General features: G+C 36.1%; 1 protein-coding gene across 1 annotated transcript in view; it reads left to right on the top strand.

The window, feature by feature from the left end:
- Window positions 1-5937: 5937 nt before the first annotated feature.
- The window catches only part of LOC137760564 (selection and upkeep of intraepithelial T-cells protein 1-like), a 90584-nt gene continuing 74653 nt past the window's right edge, over window positions 5938-21868 (top strand). Inside the window, 2 exon segments of the mRNA XM_068537534.1 lie at window positions 5938-6184; window positions 6518-6799. Of these exon segments, the coding sequence (XP_068393635.1) occupies window positions 5938-6184; window positions 6518-6799 (529 nt within the window).

Raw genomic sequence — 21868 nt, 5'->3', positions numbered from 1 at the left:
ATATATCGTTTAAACCACTTTTGTTGTTGTTGTTATCTCATGTTTGTTTGTTTTTTACTTGCTGACTTTGTAAATCAACTCACATGTTTTTGACTGTGAGTTAGAGGAGGGTCGCCGGATAAAATACAAGATGCCTAGTTAATATTTCAGCACTTTTCTTTTTTTGTAAATAATGTATAAAATTATTAACAAGCTATTTTAGTTCCACCACAATTTGGTCTCATTTTAATTGTTCAAGGACATAAATCCAAAAAATACTTTCTTTATTAGATCATGCACATTTAGGCATTCATGCCTTTGTGCTGCCATTTTTTGTTCCCTTCCCCCATTCATTCACTTAGAATATTTTTTTCTACTCCATCTGTTACACCTGCCAGAGGAAATATTCATTTAGTAAGTTAGATCATAAAGTGAAAGAGAGAGAAACAGCAGAGTGTGAATTAGTGGAAGAGAGGGATTGAGAAGGCCTCTCCTAATCAGAACCAAGTCACGGGACATGGTCATTTTATTGAGCACTGAGAGGAGTTATACTCTGAAAGGCAAGTCCCAAGTTGTCCCTATTTATGATCCTTTAAAAAATTTTTATTTTATATTGGAGTATAGTTGATTAACAATGTTGTGTTAGTTTCAGGTGTACAGCAAAGTGATTCAGTTATACATATACAAGTATCTATTCTTTTTCACATTCTTTTCCCATTTAGGTTACTACAGAATATTGAGCAGCATTCCCTGTGCTATACAGTAGGTCCTTGATGGTTATTTATTTTAAATATAGCACTGTGTACATGTCAATCTCAAACTCGCAATCTATCCCTCCCCACCACCCTTCTCTTGGCAACCATTGGCAACCATAAATTCATTCTCTAAGTCTGTGAGTCTGTTTTGTAAATAAGTAATTTGTATCATTTTTTTATAGATTCTGCATATAAGTGATACCATATGATATTTGTCTTTCTCCGTCTTCACTTAGTATGATAATCTCCAGGTCCCTCCATGTTGCTGCAAATGGCATTATTTCGTTCTTTTTAATGGCTGAATAATATTCCATTTTATATATGTACCACATCTTCTTTATCCATTCCTCTGTCATTGGACATTTAAGTTGCTTCCATGTCTTGGCTATTGTAAACAGTGCTGCAATGAACATTGGGGCATGTATCTTTTCAAACCATGTATTTCTCTGGATATATGCCCAGGAGTGGGATTGCTGGATCATATGGTAGCTCTATTTTTAGTTTCTTAAGGAGCCTCCATGCTGTTCTCCATAGTGGCTCTACCAATTTACATTCCCACCAACAGTGTAGGAGGGTTCCCTTTTAGCCACACCCTCTCCAGCACTTATTGTTTGTACAATAGATTTTTTGATGAAGGCCATTCTGACTGCTGTGGGTGATATCTCATTGTAGTTTTGATTTGCATTTCTCTAATAATTAGCAATGTTGAGCATCTTTTCATGTGCCTCTTGGCCATCTGTTTGTCTTCTTTGGAGAAATGTCTATTTAGATCTTCCACCCATTTTTTGATTGGGTTGTTTGTTTTCTTGATATTGAGCTGCATGAGCTGTTTGTAAATTTTGGAGACTAATCCCTTGTTGGTCGCATCATTTGCAAATTCTTGATTTAATTTTGAGTATCTTGACAATTCCTACCCCATATCTCATAGCTTATGACTTTCTTCTTGTCTCCTTTCCAGGCATTATGAAGCTTAAATCCTCTTCTTTTTCTGGGTACTATGTGAGTCTTCTCCTACAAGTGATGACATCAACTTCAGGTAAGAGCATCTAATGTCTTCTTACTGAGTCACAGCAGTGGAAAGAACCTAGGGCAGACGTCCAGTGTCCATTCTAGCATGTAAGGAGCTTGGAAGTCATTACTATGCCCTATTATCAAGTAAAAAGCTGAAAGAACTGAAAATCAACCACTCTTCTTAGATCCAACAGAGAATTGAGGTCACAGGACAAACTGCTCTTTCCCAGATTGGAGAGACAGAGAAGTGATTACAGAGGCTCACAACTTCCCAGGCCATAAATCTTTGTGGAAACCAGTACCAAGGTAGCAAAATCTAAACTGTAATAATTGAATTTCTGGAGGCTTGGTGTGGACAAGTCTGAAAGTTAAAAACTCCAAGAGTGCCCAGTCATGAGACAACTCAATTTTGTGAACTTTACCTCCATGGTTTTTACTAGGTTCTCACAGCAAATATTGGAAAAAATGTCCTTGTGTTTTTAGCAGGAGGAGAGGAAGAGTAACTACTTTGAAATATGCTCCTCTTGATAAGGCCTGCCCTCAAGAGAAACTATTTTAGCAGAGCCTAACCTATTGGCATTTCCTCAGAGCCTAACTGACCTGGGAGCAGGAAAATATCCAACTCCATCCCCCTCTAGCCATTGTGTCCCAATAAGGAGCCAAGGCCACTAAAAGACTAAGATCTAATCACAGTACTATAGAATACCTCTCCTTCCCCTACACCTTACCACCAAATCACTAAAAGCCTTTAACCAGATTTTTTTTTTACCCAGTGCATCATGTTTGGATTTCAACAAAAATTACAAGGCATACTAAAAGGCAAAGCACACAGTTTGAAGGGGCAGAGCAAACATCAAAACAAGACTTTGATATGGCAAGATGGTTGGAATTATCAGACTGGGAATTTAAAATAACTATGGTTAATATGCTAAAGGCTTTAATGGAAAAAGTAGATGACATGCAAGAATAGATGAGCAATGTAAGCAGAGATGTAAATTCTAAGAAAGAATCAAAAAGAAATCATAGAGATCAAAAACAATGTAACAGAAATGAATTCCTTTCATGGGCTCATTGGTAGCCTGGACATGGCTGAGGAAAGACTCTCCGAGCTTGAGGATTTATTAACAGAAACTTTCAAAACTGAAAAGCAGAAAAAGAGTTAAAAAAAATGGAAGAGAAAATCTAAGAACTGTGGACAACTACAAAAATGTAATGGGAATACTAGAAAGAGAAGAGAAAGAGACAAATAGAAGAAATATTTGAAACAATAATGACTGAGAATTATACACCTTAAATATATATAATTTTATTTGTTAATTATTCTTCAGTAAAGCTGGGGGAAAAGCCTATTTTGCATGATATTAATATAGCTACCCTAGTTCTGTTTTTGTTACTATTTGCATGGAATATCTTTTTCCATCCTTTCACTTTCAACTTATTTAAGTCTTTGGATCTAAAATGAGTCTTTTGTAGATAGCATATAGTTGGAGCATGTGTTTTTATCCATTCTGCCAACTTTGTTGATTGGAGAGTTTAGTCCATTTATATTTAAAGTAATGACTTTCTTCTGTCATGTTATTTATTCTTGTATACTTTACAGCGTTTTGTCCTTCATTTCTTTCATTACTAACTTCTTTGTGTCTATTTGATTTTTTTGTAGTGAAACGTTTAAATTCCTTTCTCATTTCCTGTTGTATATGTGTCATAGTTATTTTCTTTGTGGTTACCATGGAGATTGCATTTAACACCCTAAAGTTAAAACACTCTAATTTAAATATATACCAGCTTAACTTCAGTAACATACAAAAACTCTGCTCTTTTAACTACTCTGTCCTCATGAGATAGATGTTGCTGATGTTACTAAATTACATTTTTATACATGTGTGCCCTGAAACATAAACTAATAATAGTGCATTAGTCTTTTAAATTATAAAAAATAAAATGTGGACTTACAAACCAAAGTTACAATACTAGCTTTTAGACTAATAAGGGTTTTTAAAATGTATTAGTCTCTTAAATCATGTTGAAAACAAAAAGTGAAGTTTTAAACCATTGTTACAATAATAATAGCTGTTATAATGGCCCATGTATTTACTTTTATTGAGTAGTTTATTTCTTCACACAGCTTCAAGTTACTGTCTAATGTCCTTTCATTTCATCCTATAGAATTCCCTTGAGCATTTTTTGTAGGGCAGATCAGGTGGTAATGAACTCCCTGTTTTTGTTTATCTGAGAATGTCTTAATTTCTCACTTCTGAAGGGCAGTTTACTGGATATTGGATTCTCATTTGACAGGTTTTTTTCCCCCCTTTTAGCACTTTGAATATATTGGCCCACTGCCTTCTGGCTTCCAAAGTTCTGGTGAGAAATCTGCCTGTAATCTTATTGAGGCTTCCTTGTATGTGATCAGTTGGTTTCTCTCATTACTCTCAAGATTCTTTGTCTTTTGAAAGTTTGATTATAATGTGTCTAGAGGTGGATCTCTTTAAGTTCATATTACTTGGCGTTTGTTGGACTTCTTGGGTGTTTATAGTCATATCTTTCATCAAATTTGGGAAGTTTTCAGCCCTTATTTCTTCAAATATTCTCTCTATCCCTTTCTCTCTTTCTTCTTCTGGGATTCACACAATGCATATGTTGGTCTGCTTGATGATGTCTCACAGATCCCTTAGGCTCTGTTCACTTTTTAGAAATATTTTTTCTTTCTCTTCCTTAGACTCAATAATTTTCATTATCCTGTCTTTAATTTCACTAATTCTTTTTCTACCTTCTTAAATCTGCCTTTGAATCTCCCTCTCTAGTGAATTTTTCATTTCAGTTATTGTGTTTTTCAGCTTCAGAATTTCGTTGTGATTTCTTTTTAGGTTTTCTTTTTATTGATATTTCCATTCATACATAATTTTCTTGACTTTCTCCACATCATCCTTTAGTTCTCTGAGCATCTCTAACATGGTTGTTTTAAAGTCTTTAATTGTATCATATATCTGCCATCAGGTCATTTTCAGGGAAATTTTCTGTTTATTTATTTTTCATCCTTTGAATAGTCTATACTTTCCTGTATTGTGTGTGTGTGTGTGTGTGTGTGTGGCTTATGGTTTTTTAGTTGAAAATTGGACATTTGAATCTAATAATGTGTTAACTCAAAATCAGATTTTCCCCCTTCTCTGGGATTTGCTGTTTTTGTTATTGTTTTGTTTATTGTTTTTGTTTTGTTTTGTTTTCGTAGGCTGTCTGTGTGCCAAGGATCAACTTGAGGTATAAAGTTCAGGCCTTCTCAGGTCTTTTCTGAGCCTGTGATTTTCCTGGGCATGTGTGGTCACTTTCTAGTTTTCCCCATATATTCAGTTGCTTATGAATGTCCTAATCTTTTATATCTGGCTCCTGAAAGTGGAAAAAGAGAAAAGTGAAGGATTAAATGAGAGGGTGCTAGCCCTTTCAGTTCCCTGGAGGTCACATCAGTTAGAGGGAGAGTGATGTGCAATAGAGTGATGTGCAACAACAATGGCTACTCACCTCTTTGTTTGCACCTCTGTGATCAGAAGCAACAATCAAAGATCAGAGCACAGATCCTCCATATTTGGAGGTTAGGATCCTTTTTGCCAACTCTGGCTCCCATAAGCTGTGTAAGCTGCTCCAGGGACAGGTGTACACCTTCCTGTCACAGGGCTGGGAGCGTGAGATGGGTAGCTGCTGCTGTGCTAAGAACTAAAATTAACCAAAATTAATGCAATTTACCATCCAAGACTTTCACTGGAATATGAAGGCCTTCAATAGACTCCAGAGTTCCAAAATAGTTACATCAGGCAGATTATACCAGTGCAATTGTTGTCTAAGTTAGGAGACATATTTCTGGTGCTTTCTGCTCTGCCATATTCTCAGAATCCTCCAAGTGAATATAGTTTAAAGAGAATGATGTAGTACCATTGGTCTTTTCAAAAAAATAAAATGCTGATTTAAGTAAAAGGGGATATAGTCATAGCTGGACGTTTAGAATGGCCAGGTCAGATGAGAAGAACTCAGTGTGTCCTACAATGTCTAGCAACAGAGATATTGTTGGCTTCAAATTTATCCTGGTTTTCTATCTTCCTCCTCAGAAAATAGGACAGTAACCACTCCCATGGGACACTTGGCTACTGTAGGAGGACATGCTGAGCTCAGCTGCCAGTTGTCCCCACCATGAAGTACAGAGCACATGGAGGTGCACTGGTTCAGAGGTGACCACTCCAAACTCGTTCACCTATACAGAGAGGGGAATGAACTGAATGGAGAAGATGCCCCAGAATATGTGGATCACACAGAGTTTGTAAAAGAGGCCATTGGGAAGGGCAAAGTGACTCTCAGACTTCGTAATATCAGTGTTTCTGATAAAGGATCATACCAGTGTTCATTTAAAGGTAGTGGCATCAATGATGTGGCCAGCATGAATCTGAGTGTAACAGGTAAGTGTCATGGTGGAATGTTGCATACCAATGTTCTTGTGATCTCATAAGCTGAAATATATCAATTTTTCTTTTTCTTTTTTTCATATTTTTAAAAGTATTTCCGGTATTACAGTCAGAAAAATCTATATATCTACTGCAAAAACATACTATGCACTGGATAGACAGTGCAGAGTGACCAGAATTAGTCTAATTTGTAATTTGGATGTGAATTTGAGTATTGCCCCATCTTCTATTGAAGACCACAAGATTAATGAGACACTTTTCTTTTCAGATTTCCAACCCAACCTCAATGCAATAACTATCTTGATCTTTCTGTCTCATTTTCCCCAGCACTAGGCGTGGAAACACAAATCCTTGTTCAGATTCCTGGCACTGAGGGACTCATGGTGGAGTGTAACTCAGGAGGGTGGTGCCCACAGCTTCAGATGGAGTGGAGAGACAACAGAGGAGAGGTAGTTCCACATTCATCAAAATTCTATTCCCAGGATGGAGCCAGATTTTTTCACATGAAGATGACTCTTGTCCTTAGAAACCAGTCACAGGGCAATATGACTTGCTACATTCACAACCCTCTAACAGGTGAAGAGAAAAGAACAAATATCATTCTAGCTGGTGAGTGTTTGTCAGAGTTTTGTTGTCAATATAGCAACGTAAAGAGAAATTAATGGGATAATTAATGTTATAGAGCTTTGTACATTGTCAAGCACACTTTGAATGTAACTCTTTATAATTGTTATGAGTTTTGGTACTAAAGATGTCAGGTGCTGAGAAGAACGTTTTAGAAGAAAATATTTATAAGAATAATGACAACCCATAATTAAAATACACATTACAGCCTTAAAGGTATTTAAAGTTCATTATCTCTTTAGACCTCACAATATTCGTTTTTAAGATGAACAACTTTCTAGCTCCATGACTTAAAGATGTCACTTATCTTCCTGAGCTACAGTTTTCTCATCTTAGAAATGAGTATAAACACATTTCATGGGTTTTTAATGTATCTCAAACGAATTGGTGTAGCAAAAAGCTTTTCTTACTGTTATATAATATTCAGTACTAATATTGTCATTTAAAGCACTCTGAAAATTCACTAAGGAGGAATTATTATGGCCATTTATAGGTGGACAGATGTCGAGAGAAGCCAGTTGAGCCAACAGTAAGTAAGATGTGGAACTAAAGCACAGGTTTTCTGATTTTGGGGAGGCATGACAGGTGGACGTCAAAGGCCAACCAGGAAAAATCCACGTCTTATGTGCAACAAAGGTCCCCTTAGCTAACACCTATGTAGAGAAATCAGGGTGGATTACAGGAGCAGAGTGGTGGGTGGGCCGGATTATCTTCAGATGTCACTTCAGGGAGGCTATTTCTAGCCTGATTGAGGGCACAGCTTTTTCTCTTAAAAATCCTCTCTAATCTTCTTGGAGGATTCAAAAAATGGACTGAAAAAAATTAATGTTGCCCTGACCAGATAGGAGTCTATAAGAATGATCTGGAAAATAGGAATAGCAGAAAAGGGGTAAGATTTGGTAATAGTCTATGAATATTTTAAAGGTAGTGTTGATGGAATTACTGATGGATTGAATGTGTGATGAAAGAGGAAAAGAGGAACAAAGAATGATTCCAAGGTTAGGGGCCAGAGTCATAAAGATGAGTTTTCATCTACTGAGGTGGGGAAGTTTGTGAAATGAGCCTATCTTAGAAATAAGACCTTGCCTATAAGACTTGCTAGGGAAATGTCGACTAGGATTTAGATACGAGTTTAAAGTTCTGTGGAGGAGACCAAGTTTGAGACATAATGTGAATGTCTACAACCTAAGCAGAATATTTAAAACAATGAAACTGGACAAGATACAAAGTGAATAAGGATAGAGAAAATAAAAAAACCAGTTTCCTAGAACTGAATTTTGGAGAATTCACCTTTTAGATGTCCTTTAGATGATTAAGAAAAACTGCAAATTATCTGAGAAGGAATAGGGAGAGAGGTAAGAGGAAAACAAATAAAAACAGCAGGCAAAACCCAACAGTTAGAAGTATTCATTTTGATCTTACTCTTTTATCAATGACGAAAATAATTTTCATTAGAAACTCTTTTAAATCTTTCTAATGTTTTGTATTGTTTCACTAAAGATAGTTGCTTCCTATGCAAATTAATAAGCATTGTATAGATATATCCAATTATTAGTTTCATGTAGGATTCAAATTGGAATAGGCTGTAACATAAGCATAATATTTGAGAAAAAGAGCAGTATCATATGGCTCTTTAAATGAATGTTTAAAGTTGGATTATGTAATAATTAATAATTTTGAAAAAAAGGCTTTCATAAGCTGTATGAGCAATATTGTTACAACTTTCCACATCCCATGTAATAAATAAAGTTCTCAGACTTTTAGCCAATTCACAAATATTCACACAGGTTAACATTTTAACATAAAATAAATACAAAATCTACAAAAACATGGCAAGGTAAACTTTATTTTTCCTGAAAAACTAGCCCCCCAAAATAATACCAAATACTGTGGTAAATATGCAACCAAAAGGCACATATCTATGATTTTTAAAATTGGGAAATAGAAGAGGGATAAAATAATAAATTCAATCCCCAAGGAAAATCTGGGAAAAATAACATGTGCTTAACATCAGCCACAAAATACACAAAATAGTCACAAGGCAAATACAGAACCTATTTGAAAAACAATACATACTCTGTCTAAAAGACCTCAAAAATACATAAATATATGTAGGGGAATACTCAATTTTGAATGGGAATATTTACCTCCATGAAGATAAAATAATCCAAAGTCAACGTAATTATTCATTTAAAGATATTCCAGCAATCCATCTTGTGAGAGCACCAGAATAACTACTAACTGCTGAACAATCATCAACAGGAAGATACTGGAACTCAACAGAAAAGATACCCCACATCCAAAGACAAAGAAGAAGCCACAATGAGACAGTAGGAGGGGTGCAATCACAATAAAATCAAATCCCATAACTGCTGGGTGAGTGACTCACAAACTGGAGAGCAATTATACCACAGAAGTCAACCCACCAGAGTGAAGGTTCTGAAGCCCATGTCAGACTTCCCAACCTGGGGGTCCGGCAACAGAAAGAGGAATTCCCAGAGAATCAGACTTTGAAGGCTAGTGTGATTTGATTGCAGGACTTCGACAGGACTGGGAGAAACAGAGACTCCACTCTTGGAGGGCACACACAAAGTAGTGTGTGCATCAGGACCCAGGGGAAGGAGCAGTGACCCGTAGCAGACTGAACCAGACCTACCTGCTAGTGTTGGAGGGTCTCCTGCAGAGGCAGGGGGTGACTATGGCTCATCGCGGGGACAAGTACACTGGCAGCAGAAGTACTGGGAAGTACTCCTTGGCATGAGCACTCCCAGAGTCTGCCATTAGCCCCACCAAAGAGCCTGTAGCCTCCAGTGCTGGGTCGCCACAAGCCAAACAACCAACAGGGAGGGAACTCAGCCCCACCCATCAGCAGACAAGCAGATTAAAGTTTTACTGAGCTCTGCCCACCAGAGCAACACCCAGCTCTACCCACCACCAGTCCCTTCCATCAGGAAACTTGCGCAAGCCTCTTAGATAGCCTCATCCACCAGAGGGCAGACAGCAGAAGCAAGAAGAACTACAATCCTGCAGCCTGTGGAACAAAAACCACATTCAGAGAAAGACAGACAAAATGAAAAGTCAGAGGACCATGTACCAGATGAAGGAACAAGAAAACACCCAAGAAAAACAATTAAATGAAGTGGAGATAGGCAACTTTCCAGAAAAAGAATTCAGAATAACGGTAGGGAAGATGATCCAGGACCTTGGAAAAAGAATGGAGGCAAAGATTGAGAAGATGCGAAAAACGTTTAACAAAGACCTAGTAGAATTAAAGAACAAACAAACAGAGATGAATAATACAATAACTGAAATGAAAAATACACTAGAAGGAATCAATAGCAGAATAACTGAGGCAGAAGAAAGGATAAGTGACTTGGAAGACAAAATGGTGGAATTCACTGCCATGGAACAGAATAAAGAAAAAAGAATGAAAATAAATGAAGACAGCCTAAGAGACCTCTGGGACATTAAGTGCGCCAACATTCACATTACAGGGGTCCCAGAAGGAGAAGAGAGAAAGAAAGGACCCGAGAAAATATTTGAAGAGATTATAGTCAAAAATTTCCCTAACATGGGAAAGGAAACAGCCACCCAAGTCCAGGAAGTGCAGAGAGTCCCAGGCAGGATAAACCCAAGGAGAAACACACTGAGACACATAGTAATCAAACTGACAAAAATTAAAGACAAAGAAAAATTATTAAAAAGCAACAAGGGAAAAATGGAAAATAACATACAAGGGAATTTCCATGAGGTTAACAGCTGTTTTCTCAGCAGAAACCCTACAAGCCAGAAGGGAGTGGCATGATATATTTACAGTTATGAAAGGGAAGACCCTACAACCAAGATTACTCTGCCCAACAAGGATCTCATTCAGATTCGAGAGAGAAATCAAAATGTTTACAGACAAGCAAAAGCTAAGAGACTTCAGCACAACCAAACCAGCTCTACAACAAATGCTAAAGGAACTTCTCTAAGTGGGAAACACAAGAGAAGAAAAGGACCTACAAAAACAAACACAAAACAATTAAGAAAACGGTAATAGGAACATACATATCAATAATTACCTTAAATGTGAATGGATTAAATGCTCCAGCCAAAAGACACAGGCTTGCTGAATGGATACAAAAACAAGACCCATATATATGCTGTCTACAAGAGACCCACTTCAGACCTAGGGACACATACAGACTGAGAGTGAGGGGATGGAAAAAGTTATTCCAAATGGAAATCAAAAGAAAGCTGGATTAGCAATACTCATTTCAGATAAAATAGAATTTAATATAAAGAATGTTACAAGAGACAAGGAAGGACACTACATAATGATCAAGGGATCAATCCAAGAAGAAGATATAACAATTGTAAATATATATGCACTCAACATAGGAGCACCTCAATACATAAGGTAAATGCTAATAGCTATAACAGAAGAAATCGACAGTAACAAAATAATAGTGGGGGACTTTAACACCTCACTTACACCAATGGACAGATTATCCAGACAGAAAATTAATAAGGAAACACAAGCTTTAAATGACACAGTAGACCAGATAGATTTAATTGATATTTATAGGACATTCCATCCGAAAACAGCAGATTACACTTTCTTCTCAAGAGCACATGGAACATTCTCCAATATAGATCATATCTTGGGTCACAAATCAAGCCTCGGTAAGTTTAAGAAAATTGAAATCATATCAAACATCTTTTCCAACCCCAATGCTATGAGATTAGATATCAATTACAGGGGGAAAAAAACGTAAAAAAGACAAATACATGGAGACTAAACTATATGTTACTAAATAACCAACAGATCACTGAAGAAATCAAAGAGGAAATCAAAAAATACCTAGAGACAAATGACAATGAAAACACTATGATCCAAAACCTATGGGATGCAGCAAAAGCCGTTCTAAGAGGGAAGTTTATAGCAATATAATGCAACCTCAAGAAACAGAAAAAAATCACAAATAAACAATCTAAACTTACACCTAAAAGAACTAGAGAAAGAAGAACAAACAAAAACCAAAGTTAGCAGATAGAAAGAAATCATAAAGATCACAGCATAAATAAATGAAATAGAAACAAAGAAAACAATAGCAAAGATCAATAAAACTAAAAGCTTGTTCTTTGAGAAGATAAACAAAATTGATAAACCATTAGCCAGACTCATCAAGAAAAAGAGGGAGAGGACTCAAATCAATAAAATTAGAAATGAAAAAGAGTAAGTTACAAGAGACACAGCAGAAATACAAAGCACCCTGAGAGACTACTACAAGCAACTCTAAGCCAATAAAACAGACAACCTGGAATAAATGGACAAATTCTTACAAAGGTATAACCTTCCAAGACTGAACCAGGAAGAAACAGAAAATATGAACAGACCAATCACAAGTAATGAAATTGAAACTGTGATTAAAAATCTTCCAACAAACAAAAGTCCAGGACCAGATGGCTTCACAGGTGAATTCTATCAAACATTTAGAGAAGAGCTAACACCCATCCTTCTCAAACTCTTCCAAATAATTGCAGAGGAAGGAACACTCCCAAACTCATTCTATGAGACCACCATCACCCTAATACCAAAACCAGACAAAGATACTAAAAACAAATAAAATTACACACCACTATCACTGATGAATATCAATGCAAAAATCATCAACATAATACTAGCAAACAGAATCCAAAGCACATTAAAAAGATCATACAACATGATCAAGTGGGATTTATCCCAGGGATGCAACGGTTCTTCAATGTATACAAGTCAATCAATACGATACACCATATTAACAAATTGAAGAAGAAAAACCATATGATCATCTCAATAGATGCAGAAAAAGTTTTTAAGAAAATTCAACACCAATTGATGATAAAAACTATGCAGAAAGTGGACATAGAGGGAACTTACTTCAACACAATAAAGGCCATGTATGACAAACCCACAGCAAACATCATCCTCAATGGTGAAAACCTGAAATCATTTCCTCAAAGATCAGCAGCAAGATAAGGATGTCCACTCTCGCCACTATTATTCAACATAGTTTTGGAAGTCCTAGCTACAGCAATCAGAGAAGAAAAAGAAATAAAAGGAATACAAATTGGAAAAGAAGTAAAACCGTCACTGTTTGCAGATGACATGATACTGTACATAGAGAATCCTAAAGATGCTACCAGAAAACTACTGGAGCTAATCAATGAATTTGGTAAAGTTGCAGGATACAAAGTTAATGCACAGAAATCTCTTGCATTCCTATACACTAACAATGAGAGATCAGAAAGAGAAATTAAGGAAACAATCCCATTCACCATCACAACAAAAAGAATAAAATACCTAGGAATAAACTTACCTAAGGAGGTAAAAGAGCTGTACTCAGAAAACTATAAGACACTGACAAAAGAAATCAAAGATGACACAAACAGATGGAGAGATATACTATGTCTTTGGATTGGAAGAATCAACATTGTGAAAATGATTATACTACCCAAAGCAATCCACAGATTCAATGCAATCCCTATCAAATTACCAATGGCACTTTTTACAGAACTAGAACAAAAATCTTATAATTTGTATGGAGACACAAAAGACCCTGAATAATCAAAACAATCTTGAGGGAAAAAAATGGAGCTGGAGGAATCAGACTCCCTGACTTAAGAGTATACTACAATGCTACAGTAATCAAGACAATATGGTACTGGCACAAAAACTGAAATATAGATCAATGGAACAGGATAGAAAGCCCAGAGATAAACCTACACACATATGGTCACCTTATCTTTGATAAAGGAGGCAAGAATATACAATGGAGACAAGACAGACTCTTCAATAAATGGTGCTGGGAAAACTGGACAGCTACATGTAAAAGAATGAAATTAGAACACTCCCTAACACTATACACAAAACTAAACTCAAAATGGATTAAAGACCTAAATGTAAGACCGGACACTATAAAACTCTTAGAAGAAAACATAGGAAGAACACTCTTTGACATAAATCACAGCAAGATCTTTTTTGACCCACCTCCTAGAGAAATGGAAATAAAAACAAAAATAAACAAATGGGACCTAATGAAACTTAAAAGCTTTTGCACAACAAAGAAAACCATAAACAAGACCAAAAGACAACCTTCAGAATGGGAGAAAATATTTGCAAATGAATCAATGGACAAAGGATTAATCTCCAAAATATACAAGCAGTTCATGCAGCTCAATATAAAAAAAAAAAAACAAACAATCGAGTTTAAAAAAGGGCAAAAGACTTAAATAGACATTTCTCTAAAGAAGATATACAGATTGCCAACAAACACATGAAAGAATGCTCAACATCATTAATCATTAAAGAAATGCAAATCAAAACTACAATGAAATATCATCTCACACTGGTCAGAATGGCCATCATCAAAAAATCTAGAAACAATAAATGCTGGAGAGGGTGTGGAGAAAAGGGAACCCTCTTGCACTGTTGGTGGGAATGTAAATTGATACAGCCACTATGGAGGACAGTATGGAGGTTCCTTAAGAAACTAAAAATAGAACTACCATACAACCCAGCAATCCCACTACTGGGCATATACCCTGAGAAAACCATAATTCAAAAAGAGTCATGTACCAAAATGTTCATTGCAGCTCTATTTACAATAGCCAGCTCATGGAAGCAGCCTAAATGCCCATTGACAGACGAATGGATAAAGAAGATGTGGTACATATATACAACGGAATATTACTCAGCCATAAAAAGGAACGGAATTGGGTCATTTGTAGGGACGTGGATGGACCTAGAGACTGTCATACAGAGTGAAGTAAGTCAGAAAGAGAAAAACAAATATTGTACATTAGCTCATATATGTGGAATATAGAAAAATGGTACAGATGAACTGGTTTGCAAGGCAAAAATAGAGACACATGTATAGAACAAACATATGGACACCAAGGGAGGATAGTGGGGGGTAGGGTGGTGGTGAGATGAACTGGGAGATTGGGATTGACATATATACACTAATACGTATAAAATTGAAAACTAAGAAGAAGCTGCTGTATAAAAAAAATAAAATTCAAAGTAAGTAAAGACATTATAGAAAGAAATCCTTTGGAAGTATTTTTTTTTAATGTTGGTTAAAGTAATTTTCAAGCTAGTATGGAACAGTGAATATCTGTAAATGGCAAAAAAAAGTTTTTTAAAGGAAAATGAGGAAGAATTTCCTTTATCAGGTTAAAAACTGACTATAATAAAGTAATTGTGAACAAATGCTAAAAATACTTTGTGTTAATTTCCAACCATAGAATATTATGTACAGTCACAGGAGTAGGCCATTGTGTCAATGATAAAAATTAGGAAGGGTAGAAAGAGATCAAAATCATGAAGAAACAGTGTATAACAAATTATGAAGTATAAAGTTTAGTGCATTGAAAAGAAAGATGAAGAAGTTCCTATAAGATGTTGGAATAATTGTCTATACATCTGGAAGAAAAATACTCATACATATAACTATATACAGATAAATTTCATATAGGTTAGAAGTTAAGTGCTAAAACTGAAACAATACACATTTTTTTAAGGAATACGCTGTATAACCCTAGTATTAAAGAGACCTTATCAAGAAATGCAAATCATAAAAGTTAAGAAGGGTCTATTTGTCTCCATTATCTTTACACCCTAAGAATAGACTAGAGACAGTTTTGAGGCTGTCTTACAGCCTTTGAGCTTCTCAATCACCAGCATGGTGTACAGGGTTCTGCTTGATTGTTTCCTTTATAATTAGGAAGCATTTGCACTGGAATTGTTAATAAGAGACCAGAGAGAGAGACTTCCTTCAATCAACTATAGCCTCAAGTTAAATTCTATCCCCCAAACAAGCTCAATTCCAGGCTCTGTACTTACCACTAAAACAGCTCCACTGATCTTTAGCCCACACCCAAATACAAAAAAAGTAAACGCAGGACCTGAAGGAGAATCCTGCTTAATTAGCAGTAAAATTTCTAATCCAGTGGTGCTCCATGTTGTAGGTTTATTGATCTTCAAATTCTTTCAGATGCCCTGTTTAATCCAGACCACATTTGGATGACATTTTTCGTTTCACTTCTTTGCGTGATACTGTTTTGGACTATTGGGCTCCTTTGCTGTCAGTGTTTCACAAAATGTAACTGCTGCAGCAAGGGTGGAATCATTAAGGGAATCTCTCTTAATGTGATGCCTAAGTCACATGGGGTGTTTAGGCAAAGCTGTACGACCTTTGTCAATGAATGCCAAGCTTTACGTAGGAAGATTTAGGGCTTCTCACTTTAGAAGTGTTGAACTTCACACCTCTCAATTATGAGCTTCCCAGAGCAGTGCTGTTTTAGGAATAAGGTCAGTATAGATGTCTCCTGAGTTGTTCATACCCACAGTTACTTCTATGCCCTCAAAGGAGTGCTTTCTCTCTTAAGTAAAAGTCTAGCCAATCAACATGAAGTGAATCCAGCAACTGCCTTACTCAAAATCACTTAGTGATGGATGCATCCTGGGAGTCTTGCTCTAAGATATATTTAATTTGACCACAGTCTTTTTGCTTATGTAGATTCCCATTAGCTTTCAAGATACCACCTCCCTTCAAGGGCTTGAACAACATCAACATGAAAAAGAGATAGATTTATAAACCAACAAGTCCTTTACAACCAGACTCTTCCGTCTGGTTTCATGGTTATCACACTTCTGAATGACTATATCACTGAGTGATAGTGACCCGTCAGGTAAAAGGACATCAGACTTTTTTTTTAACATCTTTATTGGAGTATAATTGCTTTACAATGGTGTGTTAGTTTCTGCTTTATAACAAAGTGAATCAGCTATACATATACATTTATCCCCATTTCTCCTCCCTCTTGCATCTCCCTCCCACCTTCCCTATCCCACCCCTCTAGGTGGACACAAAGCACCGAGCTGATCTCCCTGTGCCATGTGGCTGTTTCGCACTAGCTATCTATTTTACATTTGGTAGTGTATATATGTCCATGCCACTCTCTCACTTCATCCCAGCTTACCCTTCCCCCTCCCCGTGTCCTCAAGTCCATTCTCTACATCTGCGTCTTTATTCCTTTCCTGGCCCTAGGTTCTTCAGAACCTTTTTTTTTTTTTAGATTCCATAGATATTTTTAAGAACAACATTTTTCCCAACTTATGTTCAAGCAAAATAGATTATATATAGTTGATAAACTGCTAGATGGGGGACGTGAATCTAGAGCCTGAACAGACAATTTAAAGGAGGTGAGTCAAAGGAGAAGTTATAATCTATTGTGCCCACTTCCCTACTTAGTCCATAAAACACTGTACCACATTTATTGAGTGCCTACTTTATGCTAGGCATTGTAATAATCATTTTACAGAATTTACCTAATTTAATCCTAAAAGGCAGTGCTATTATTGTCACCATTTTATAGATGAAAATGTCATGGGTCACATAGCTCATAAGTGGTAGAGCCGATATTGGAAAGCAGATGTCTCTGGCTCCAATTCTCATGCTCTAATCATTATGCTTATTTGCAGTAATTGGTTTCAGGTTTCTGCTTTCACACCTTAATGATTGAGGAGGTTATTAACTCATGAGACAAGCCTATTCCATAGTTATCATGGGAATTTTCTTCATTTTGGAAATAAAATCTATTGATACATGATTTCTACCAATTATATCAACGAGTAGCTCTTCTCTGTCTTCCCCAAGAAAGTCTTCTAAAGACTTGAGATCATAATTTTACTCCAGTTGAGTTTCTTTGAAAAGTATCTCATTATTTCTGGTCATTTTATTCAGGAAGTTGATATAAATTAAAGAATAAATGGATAAATATTTTAGTAATATATGGTAAAACATTTTAATGATCTCTGTTAAAGTTGTAGAAATAAGCCCCTTGACAGGGAAACTGAAGCTGAGGGGTTTAAAGTGAGGGTTTTTTTCTTTCAGTCAACTCAATGTCACCACTGCTACATCTGTCTAATCCCACAACCTTCAGAACCCCCCAAAAATCTAATGAAGATCCCTAGGGCAGCTGTCCAGTTTCCCCCCGGCCAGATTAATTTGGTGCTAGATTAGGTGATCAGAATTAGGAAAAGAAACTCCTCTTAGTCCTGCTAGGTCCTTAAGTCCAATCTTACTAGGGTCTGCCACTACCCACAAAGTAAACTCACATCCTAGCCCTACCTAGGTTGAGTGGGCATGGGGTGATGACTATACTTTTTCTGATAATGGTTCTTAGGTCAGTGATACCCCACATTCCTGCATAACTCATTTATTAACCCTAACTCTCCCTGTTCTAGTGTTCCTATATGACTGCATTTGTTTTTTGAGCTCAAGCATCGTTCAATTACTGTGTTTCGTAGCCTTTTCTGGAATTCTCATTATATATCTGAAGTTCCGGAGCAGAGGTAAATGGGGTTAGTAGCGGTGACTGCTACTAAGAGCTTAGCAGCTCTCCTTTCCCTGGAAATCTGTTTCCTAGGTGTTGTTTAGCCAGAGCTGTATAACTTTTTCTCATAACCAGGAAGATCAGTGGTTTAGGTGACATCTCAGAGGACCAAATTCTAACACTAAGATTGTTGTGGGTGTCAAGGACTGAAGCTGCTTTGACTGCTACCAGCGTTTTCAATTGCACTTTAAGGACATAGCTCCTTCTGCTCTAAGGAGAAAGAAACATTCTGGCTTCAGAAAATATGATTGGGTCCAGTCACTAATTTACTTTACTGTGGCCACTACTGGTGTGCATTCATGACTCTAGGTCAATGTTTCTTATCAATTTGGGGCTTAGAGTCTACACTGAAAATATAATGTTGAGCATAAATCCAGTTGCAGTACTCACATATACCTCTTAAATTTGCATGCAATTTCAGGAAGCTTATGAAACATTGAAATCCTTCCTTGGACCAATTATGAAATATGGTCATCATTTAGAGATGAAATTGATAAACTAATATAGTAATATTCAAAAGCATGATTTCGGCACAGCAGTTTATTGTTTAGAGGTTTCTAAGGGATATGTATATATAGGGTAATTGCCATCTAAATGAGGCAAAGAAGTGCTTTATTTTACCTGAGGCATTGCTGTCAAATCACAGAATAGAATTTTAGTGAATTAGGGTGGTCACTAGCAGAGCTTTCTCTGTTCCCGCTCTTCCCTTCCTCATTCTAGATAGCCTTGAACCACAACATGCACAGGCCTATATTTCATTTGAATAAATACTTAGGAATTTATTCCTAATTAGGTGTATGTTTAATTTTATAAGAAACTGCTAAACTGTATGTACTAATTTACACATCACCTGCAATGGATAAGAGAACACTTATTCCTCATGTTTTCTAATTCGGGGTTCCATCAGTCTAATTTTACTTAGTGTGTTTAGTGGTATCTCATCTCGGTTTTAATTTGCTCTTCCTGAACATTTCTTATAAGTGGAATCAAACAATATTTACTCTTTTTTGACTGACTTCTTTCACTTAGCATAAAGTTTTAAAGGTCCATCCATGTTGTAATATGCATCAGTTCTTCATTCCTTTCTATTGCTGAATAATATTCCATCATATGAATATAGAACATTTTGTTCATTCATTCGTCAGTTAATGTTCCTTGGTTTGTTTCCAATTTTAGCCACTATTAATAATTCCACTATGAGTATTTGAGTATAATATTTTGAGTGGATATATGTTTTCATTTCTCTTAGCTATATACCTAGGAATGCAATTGCTGGATCACATTAATTCTATGTTTCACATTTTTTTTAGAACTGCCAAAATATTTTCCAGATTTTTATTTTAAATTTTAAATTTTAAATTCTCACCACCAACATATGAGGGTTCCAATTTCTACATATTCTCACCGACACTTATTACTGTCTGTCTTTTTCATTATAGCCATCCTGGTGTGTACATTCATTTGGTGAGCTCAAGCATTGCTCAGTAGGGTTTTTGATTTTCATTTCTCTAATAAGCAAAGATGTTGAACAGAATTTCTTGCACCTATTAGCTATTTGCATACTTTCTTTGGATAAATGTCTATCTAAAGCCTTTGCCAATTTTTAAACTGGGTTATTTATCTACAGCCTGCCTGGATTTCTTCACATGCTTTCCATGTGGCTTTTCCAGCAGTGGTGGGTCAAGTCCATTTCATCAATAGAATCTCTCTGACTTTTCCTTCTGCCACATCTCTCTGACTTCAGCCATGCAAAGTCTCTGACTTAAGGACTCATATGACTAGATTGATTCACCTAAATAATCCTGGATAATCTCCCTATTTTAAGGTTCATAACCTTAATTATCTCTGCAAAGTCTCTTTTTCCATGTAATGTAACATATACACAGGTTCCAGGCATTGGGACACATATATCTTTAGGGGCCCATTTTGTCTACAACAGTCTGTTTGGCCACCAAAGATTCACATTCCTCCCAAACACAAAAGCCATTCTACTCATCCCAAGGTCCCCAAAGGTTTCATCTCATTATAGACTCAACTCAAAGTTGATAATAAGGAGGATTATAACAAAAGGATATTAAAGAATCTATTTTATATAGTTGTAAGAATTAATTGAATTAGTCCATTTTAAGTGGTAGAATGACTTCTAAAGAATAAATTCTCAGTACTAGTAAGATTAAATGTTATTTCTCTAATATTCTCTCCCCCTAATTCACGACTCAACTAATTTCCTAATTTTTGCAGTTTCCTCAGTCTCTATTTCAGATCCTTTATTTCCCTTGTACAATGACTGGATGTGGGATATGGCAGAGATGATAGCTTGTCCGAAGGCATTTTTCACTCTACTAATCATTGTTTTAGGCATGACACTAAGAGGCAAGTGGGCAGGGAGGGTCATGACTCTGAGGCTGTCATTTTTCCAGCACATATTTATTTTCCATTCCCTGCAAAGCCCCACTTGCTGCCTGGTTATTAGCCCAAGGTTCATCCTGTTTCCAGAGAAAAGACAAAGTCCCAAACTATGTTTTGTCAAGTTATACGTTAATATACTAAGGTTACTTAATAACTAAGGTTAAGTTGTAGCAATTTCAAGTCTGCAATCAAAGAGTGACTCAAACTTCTTCTGCCCTTTCTTTCGTCTAGTAACACACAGAATCGTAGCTGTGATTCTCAGACTTATCACCCTCCTCCTGCAATATGTAGGGCAAATTTTCTGTTGACATCTCTATCTCCAGCACCCAAAAAGAAGAACACAATGCACATCTCTCCAAGCACATTTTGTGACATTGTTTTCCATATAGATCAATTTAACCTGTTCATATATTATTCCATTCCCTGAAAATTACTAAGACTTGATCCTACTTGGACGTTATTTAACTCTGTTCACCCTGCTTCCTTGAACAAATTTCACCATTTCTCCACTTTTGTTCAGCCAAAGAATCCCAAGTAATAAGTATAAAGCCAGAGATGCTTCTGATTTTGTTGCCAAAACTTTGTTTCTGATATAAATGAGGGCCAAAAAATCCTTAGCTATATGATCTTCCCCTCAAAATTTCCTGTAATCAGATTGCAATTCACAAAGCTATGAGTAATTCTCATTGTTGTCCTGGTATAATTTCTTTCAATGAGCATAATATTAAATGGATATTGACAATCTTACGTGCATCACTAGATGTTAGAAGAAACAATAACATTGTATATGGAATTCTGAGGGCAAAGTGCGTTTTGAGCCTACAATTTTGCCCATTCCAAATAATTTCTCATAAGTAAGAACAAAAAATAGTCAAGGACTTACAGAATGCACCAGTTCTGTAGACTTTATGAAAGTTATTTTAGAAAAAAATTTCCCCAAATGGAATTGAGAATATCTTTAAAAATTAGATGAGTCCCTAATACATAAGAAATATGAAAAACAATTTAATCAATGAAATATTAATTTAAAATAAATAAATAATTATATTATTGTTGCAAAATAATAGTTATTTAAATAAGGTAATTTGAAAATATATTAATAACCTAGTCACTGAACATCAATGGCTGCTAATATCACAGAAAGAGAGACAACCAGAGATTATATTATTCTGCATGTTAAGAACAAAATACAACCTATAATCTGTTCTTGGCAAAAAA

Source organism: Eschrichtius robustus, chromosome 3 (assembly GCF_028021215.1).
Source record: "Eschrichtius robustus isolate mEscRob2 chromosome 3, mEscRob2.pri, whole genome shotgun sequence".
In the NCBI taxonomy this organism is placed as follows: Eukaryota; Metazoa; Chordata; class Mammalia; order Artiodactyla; family Eschrichtiidae; genus Eschrichtius; species Eschrichtius robustus.
This window is presented reverse-complemented; position numbering and strand designations above follow the sequence as displayed.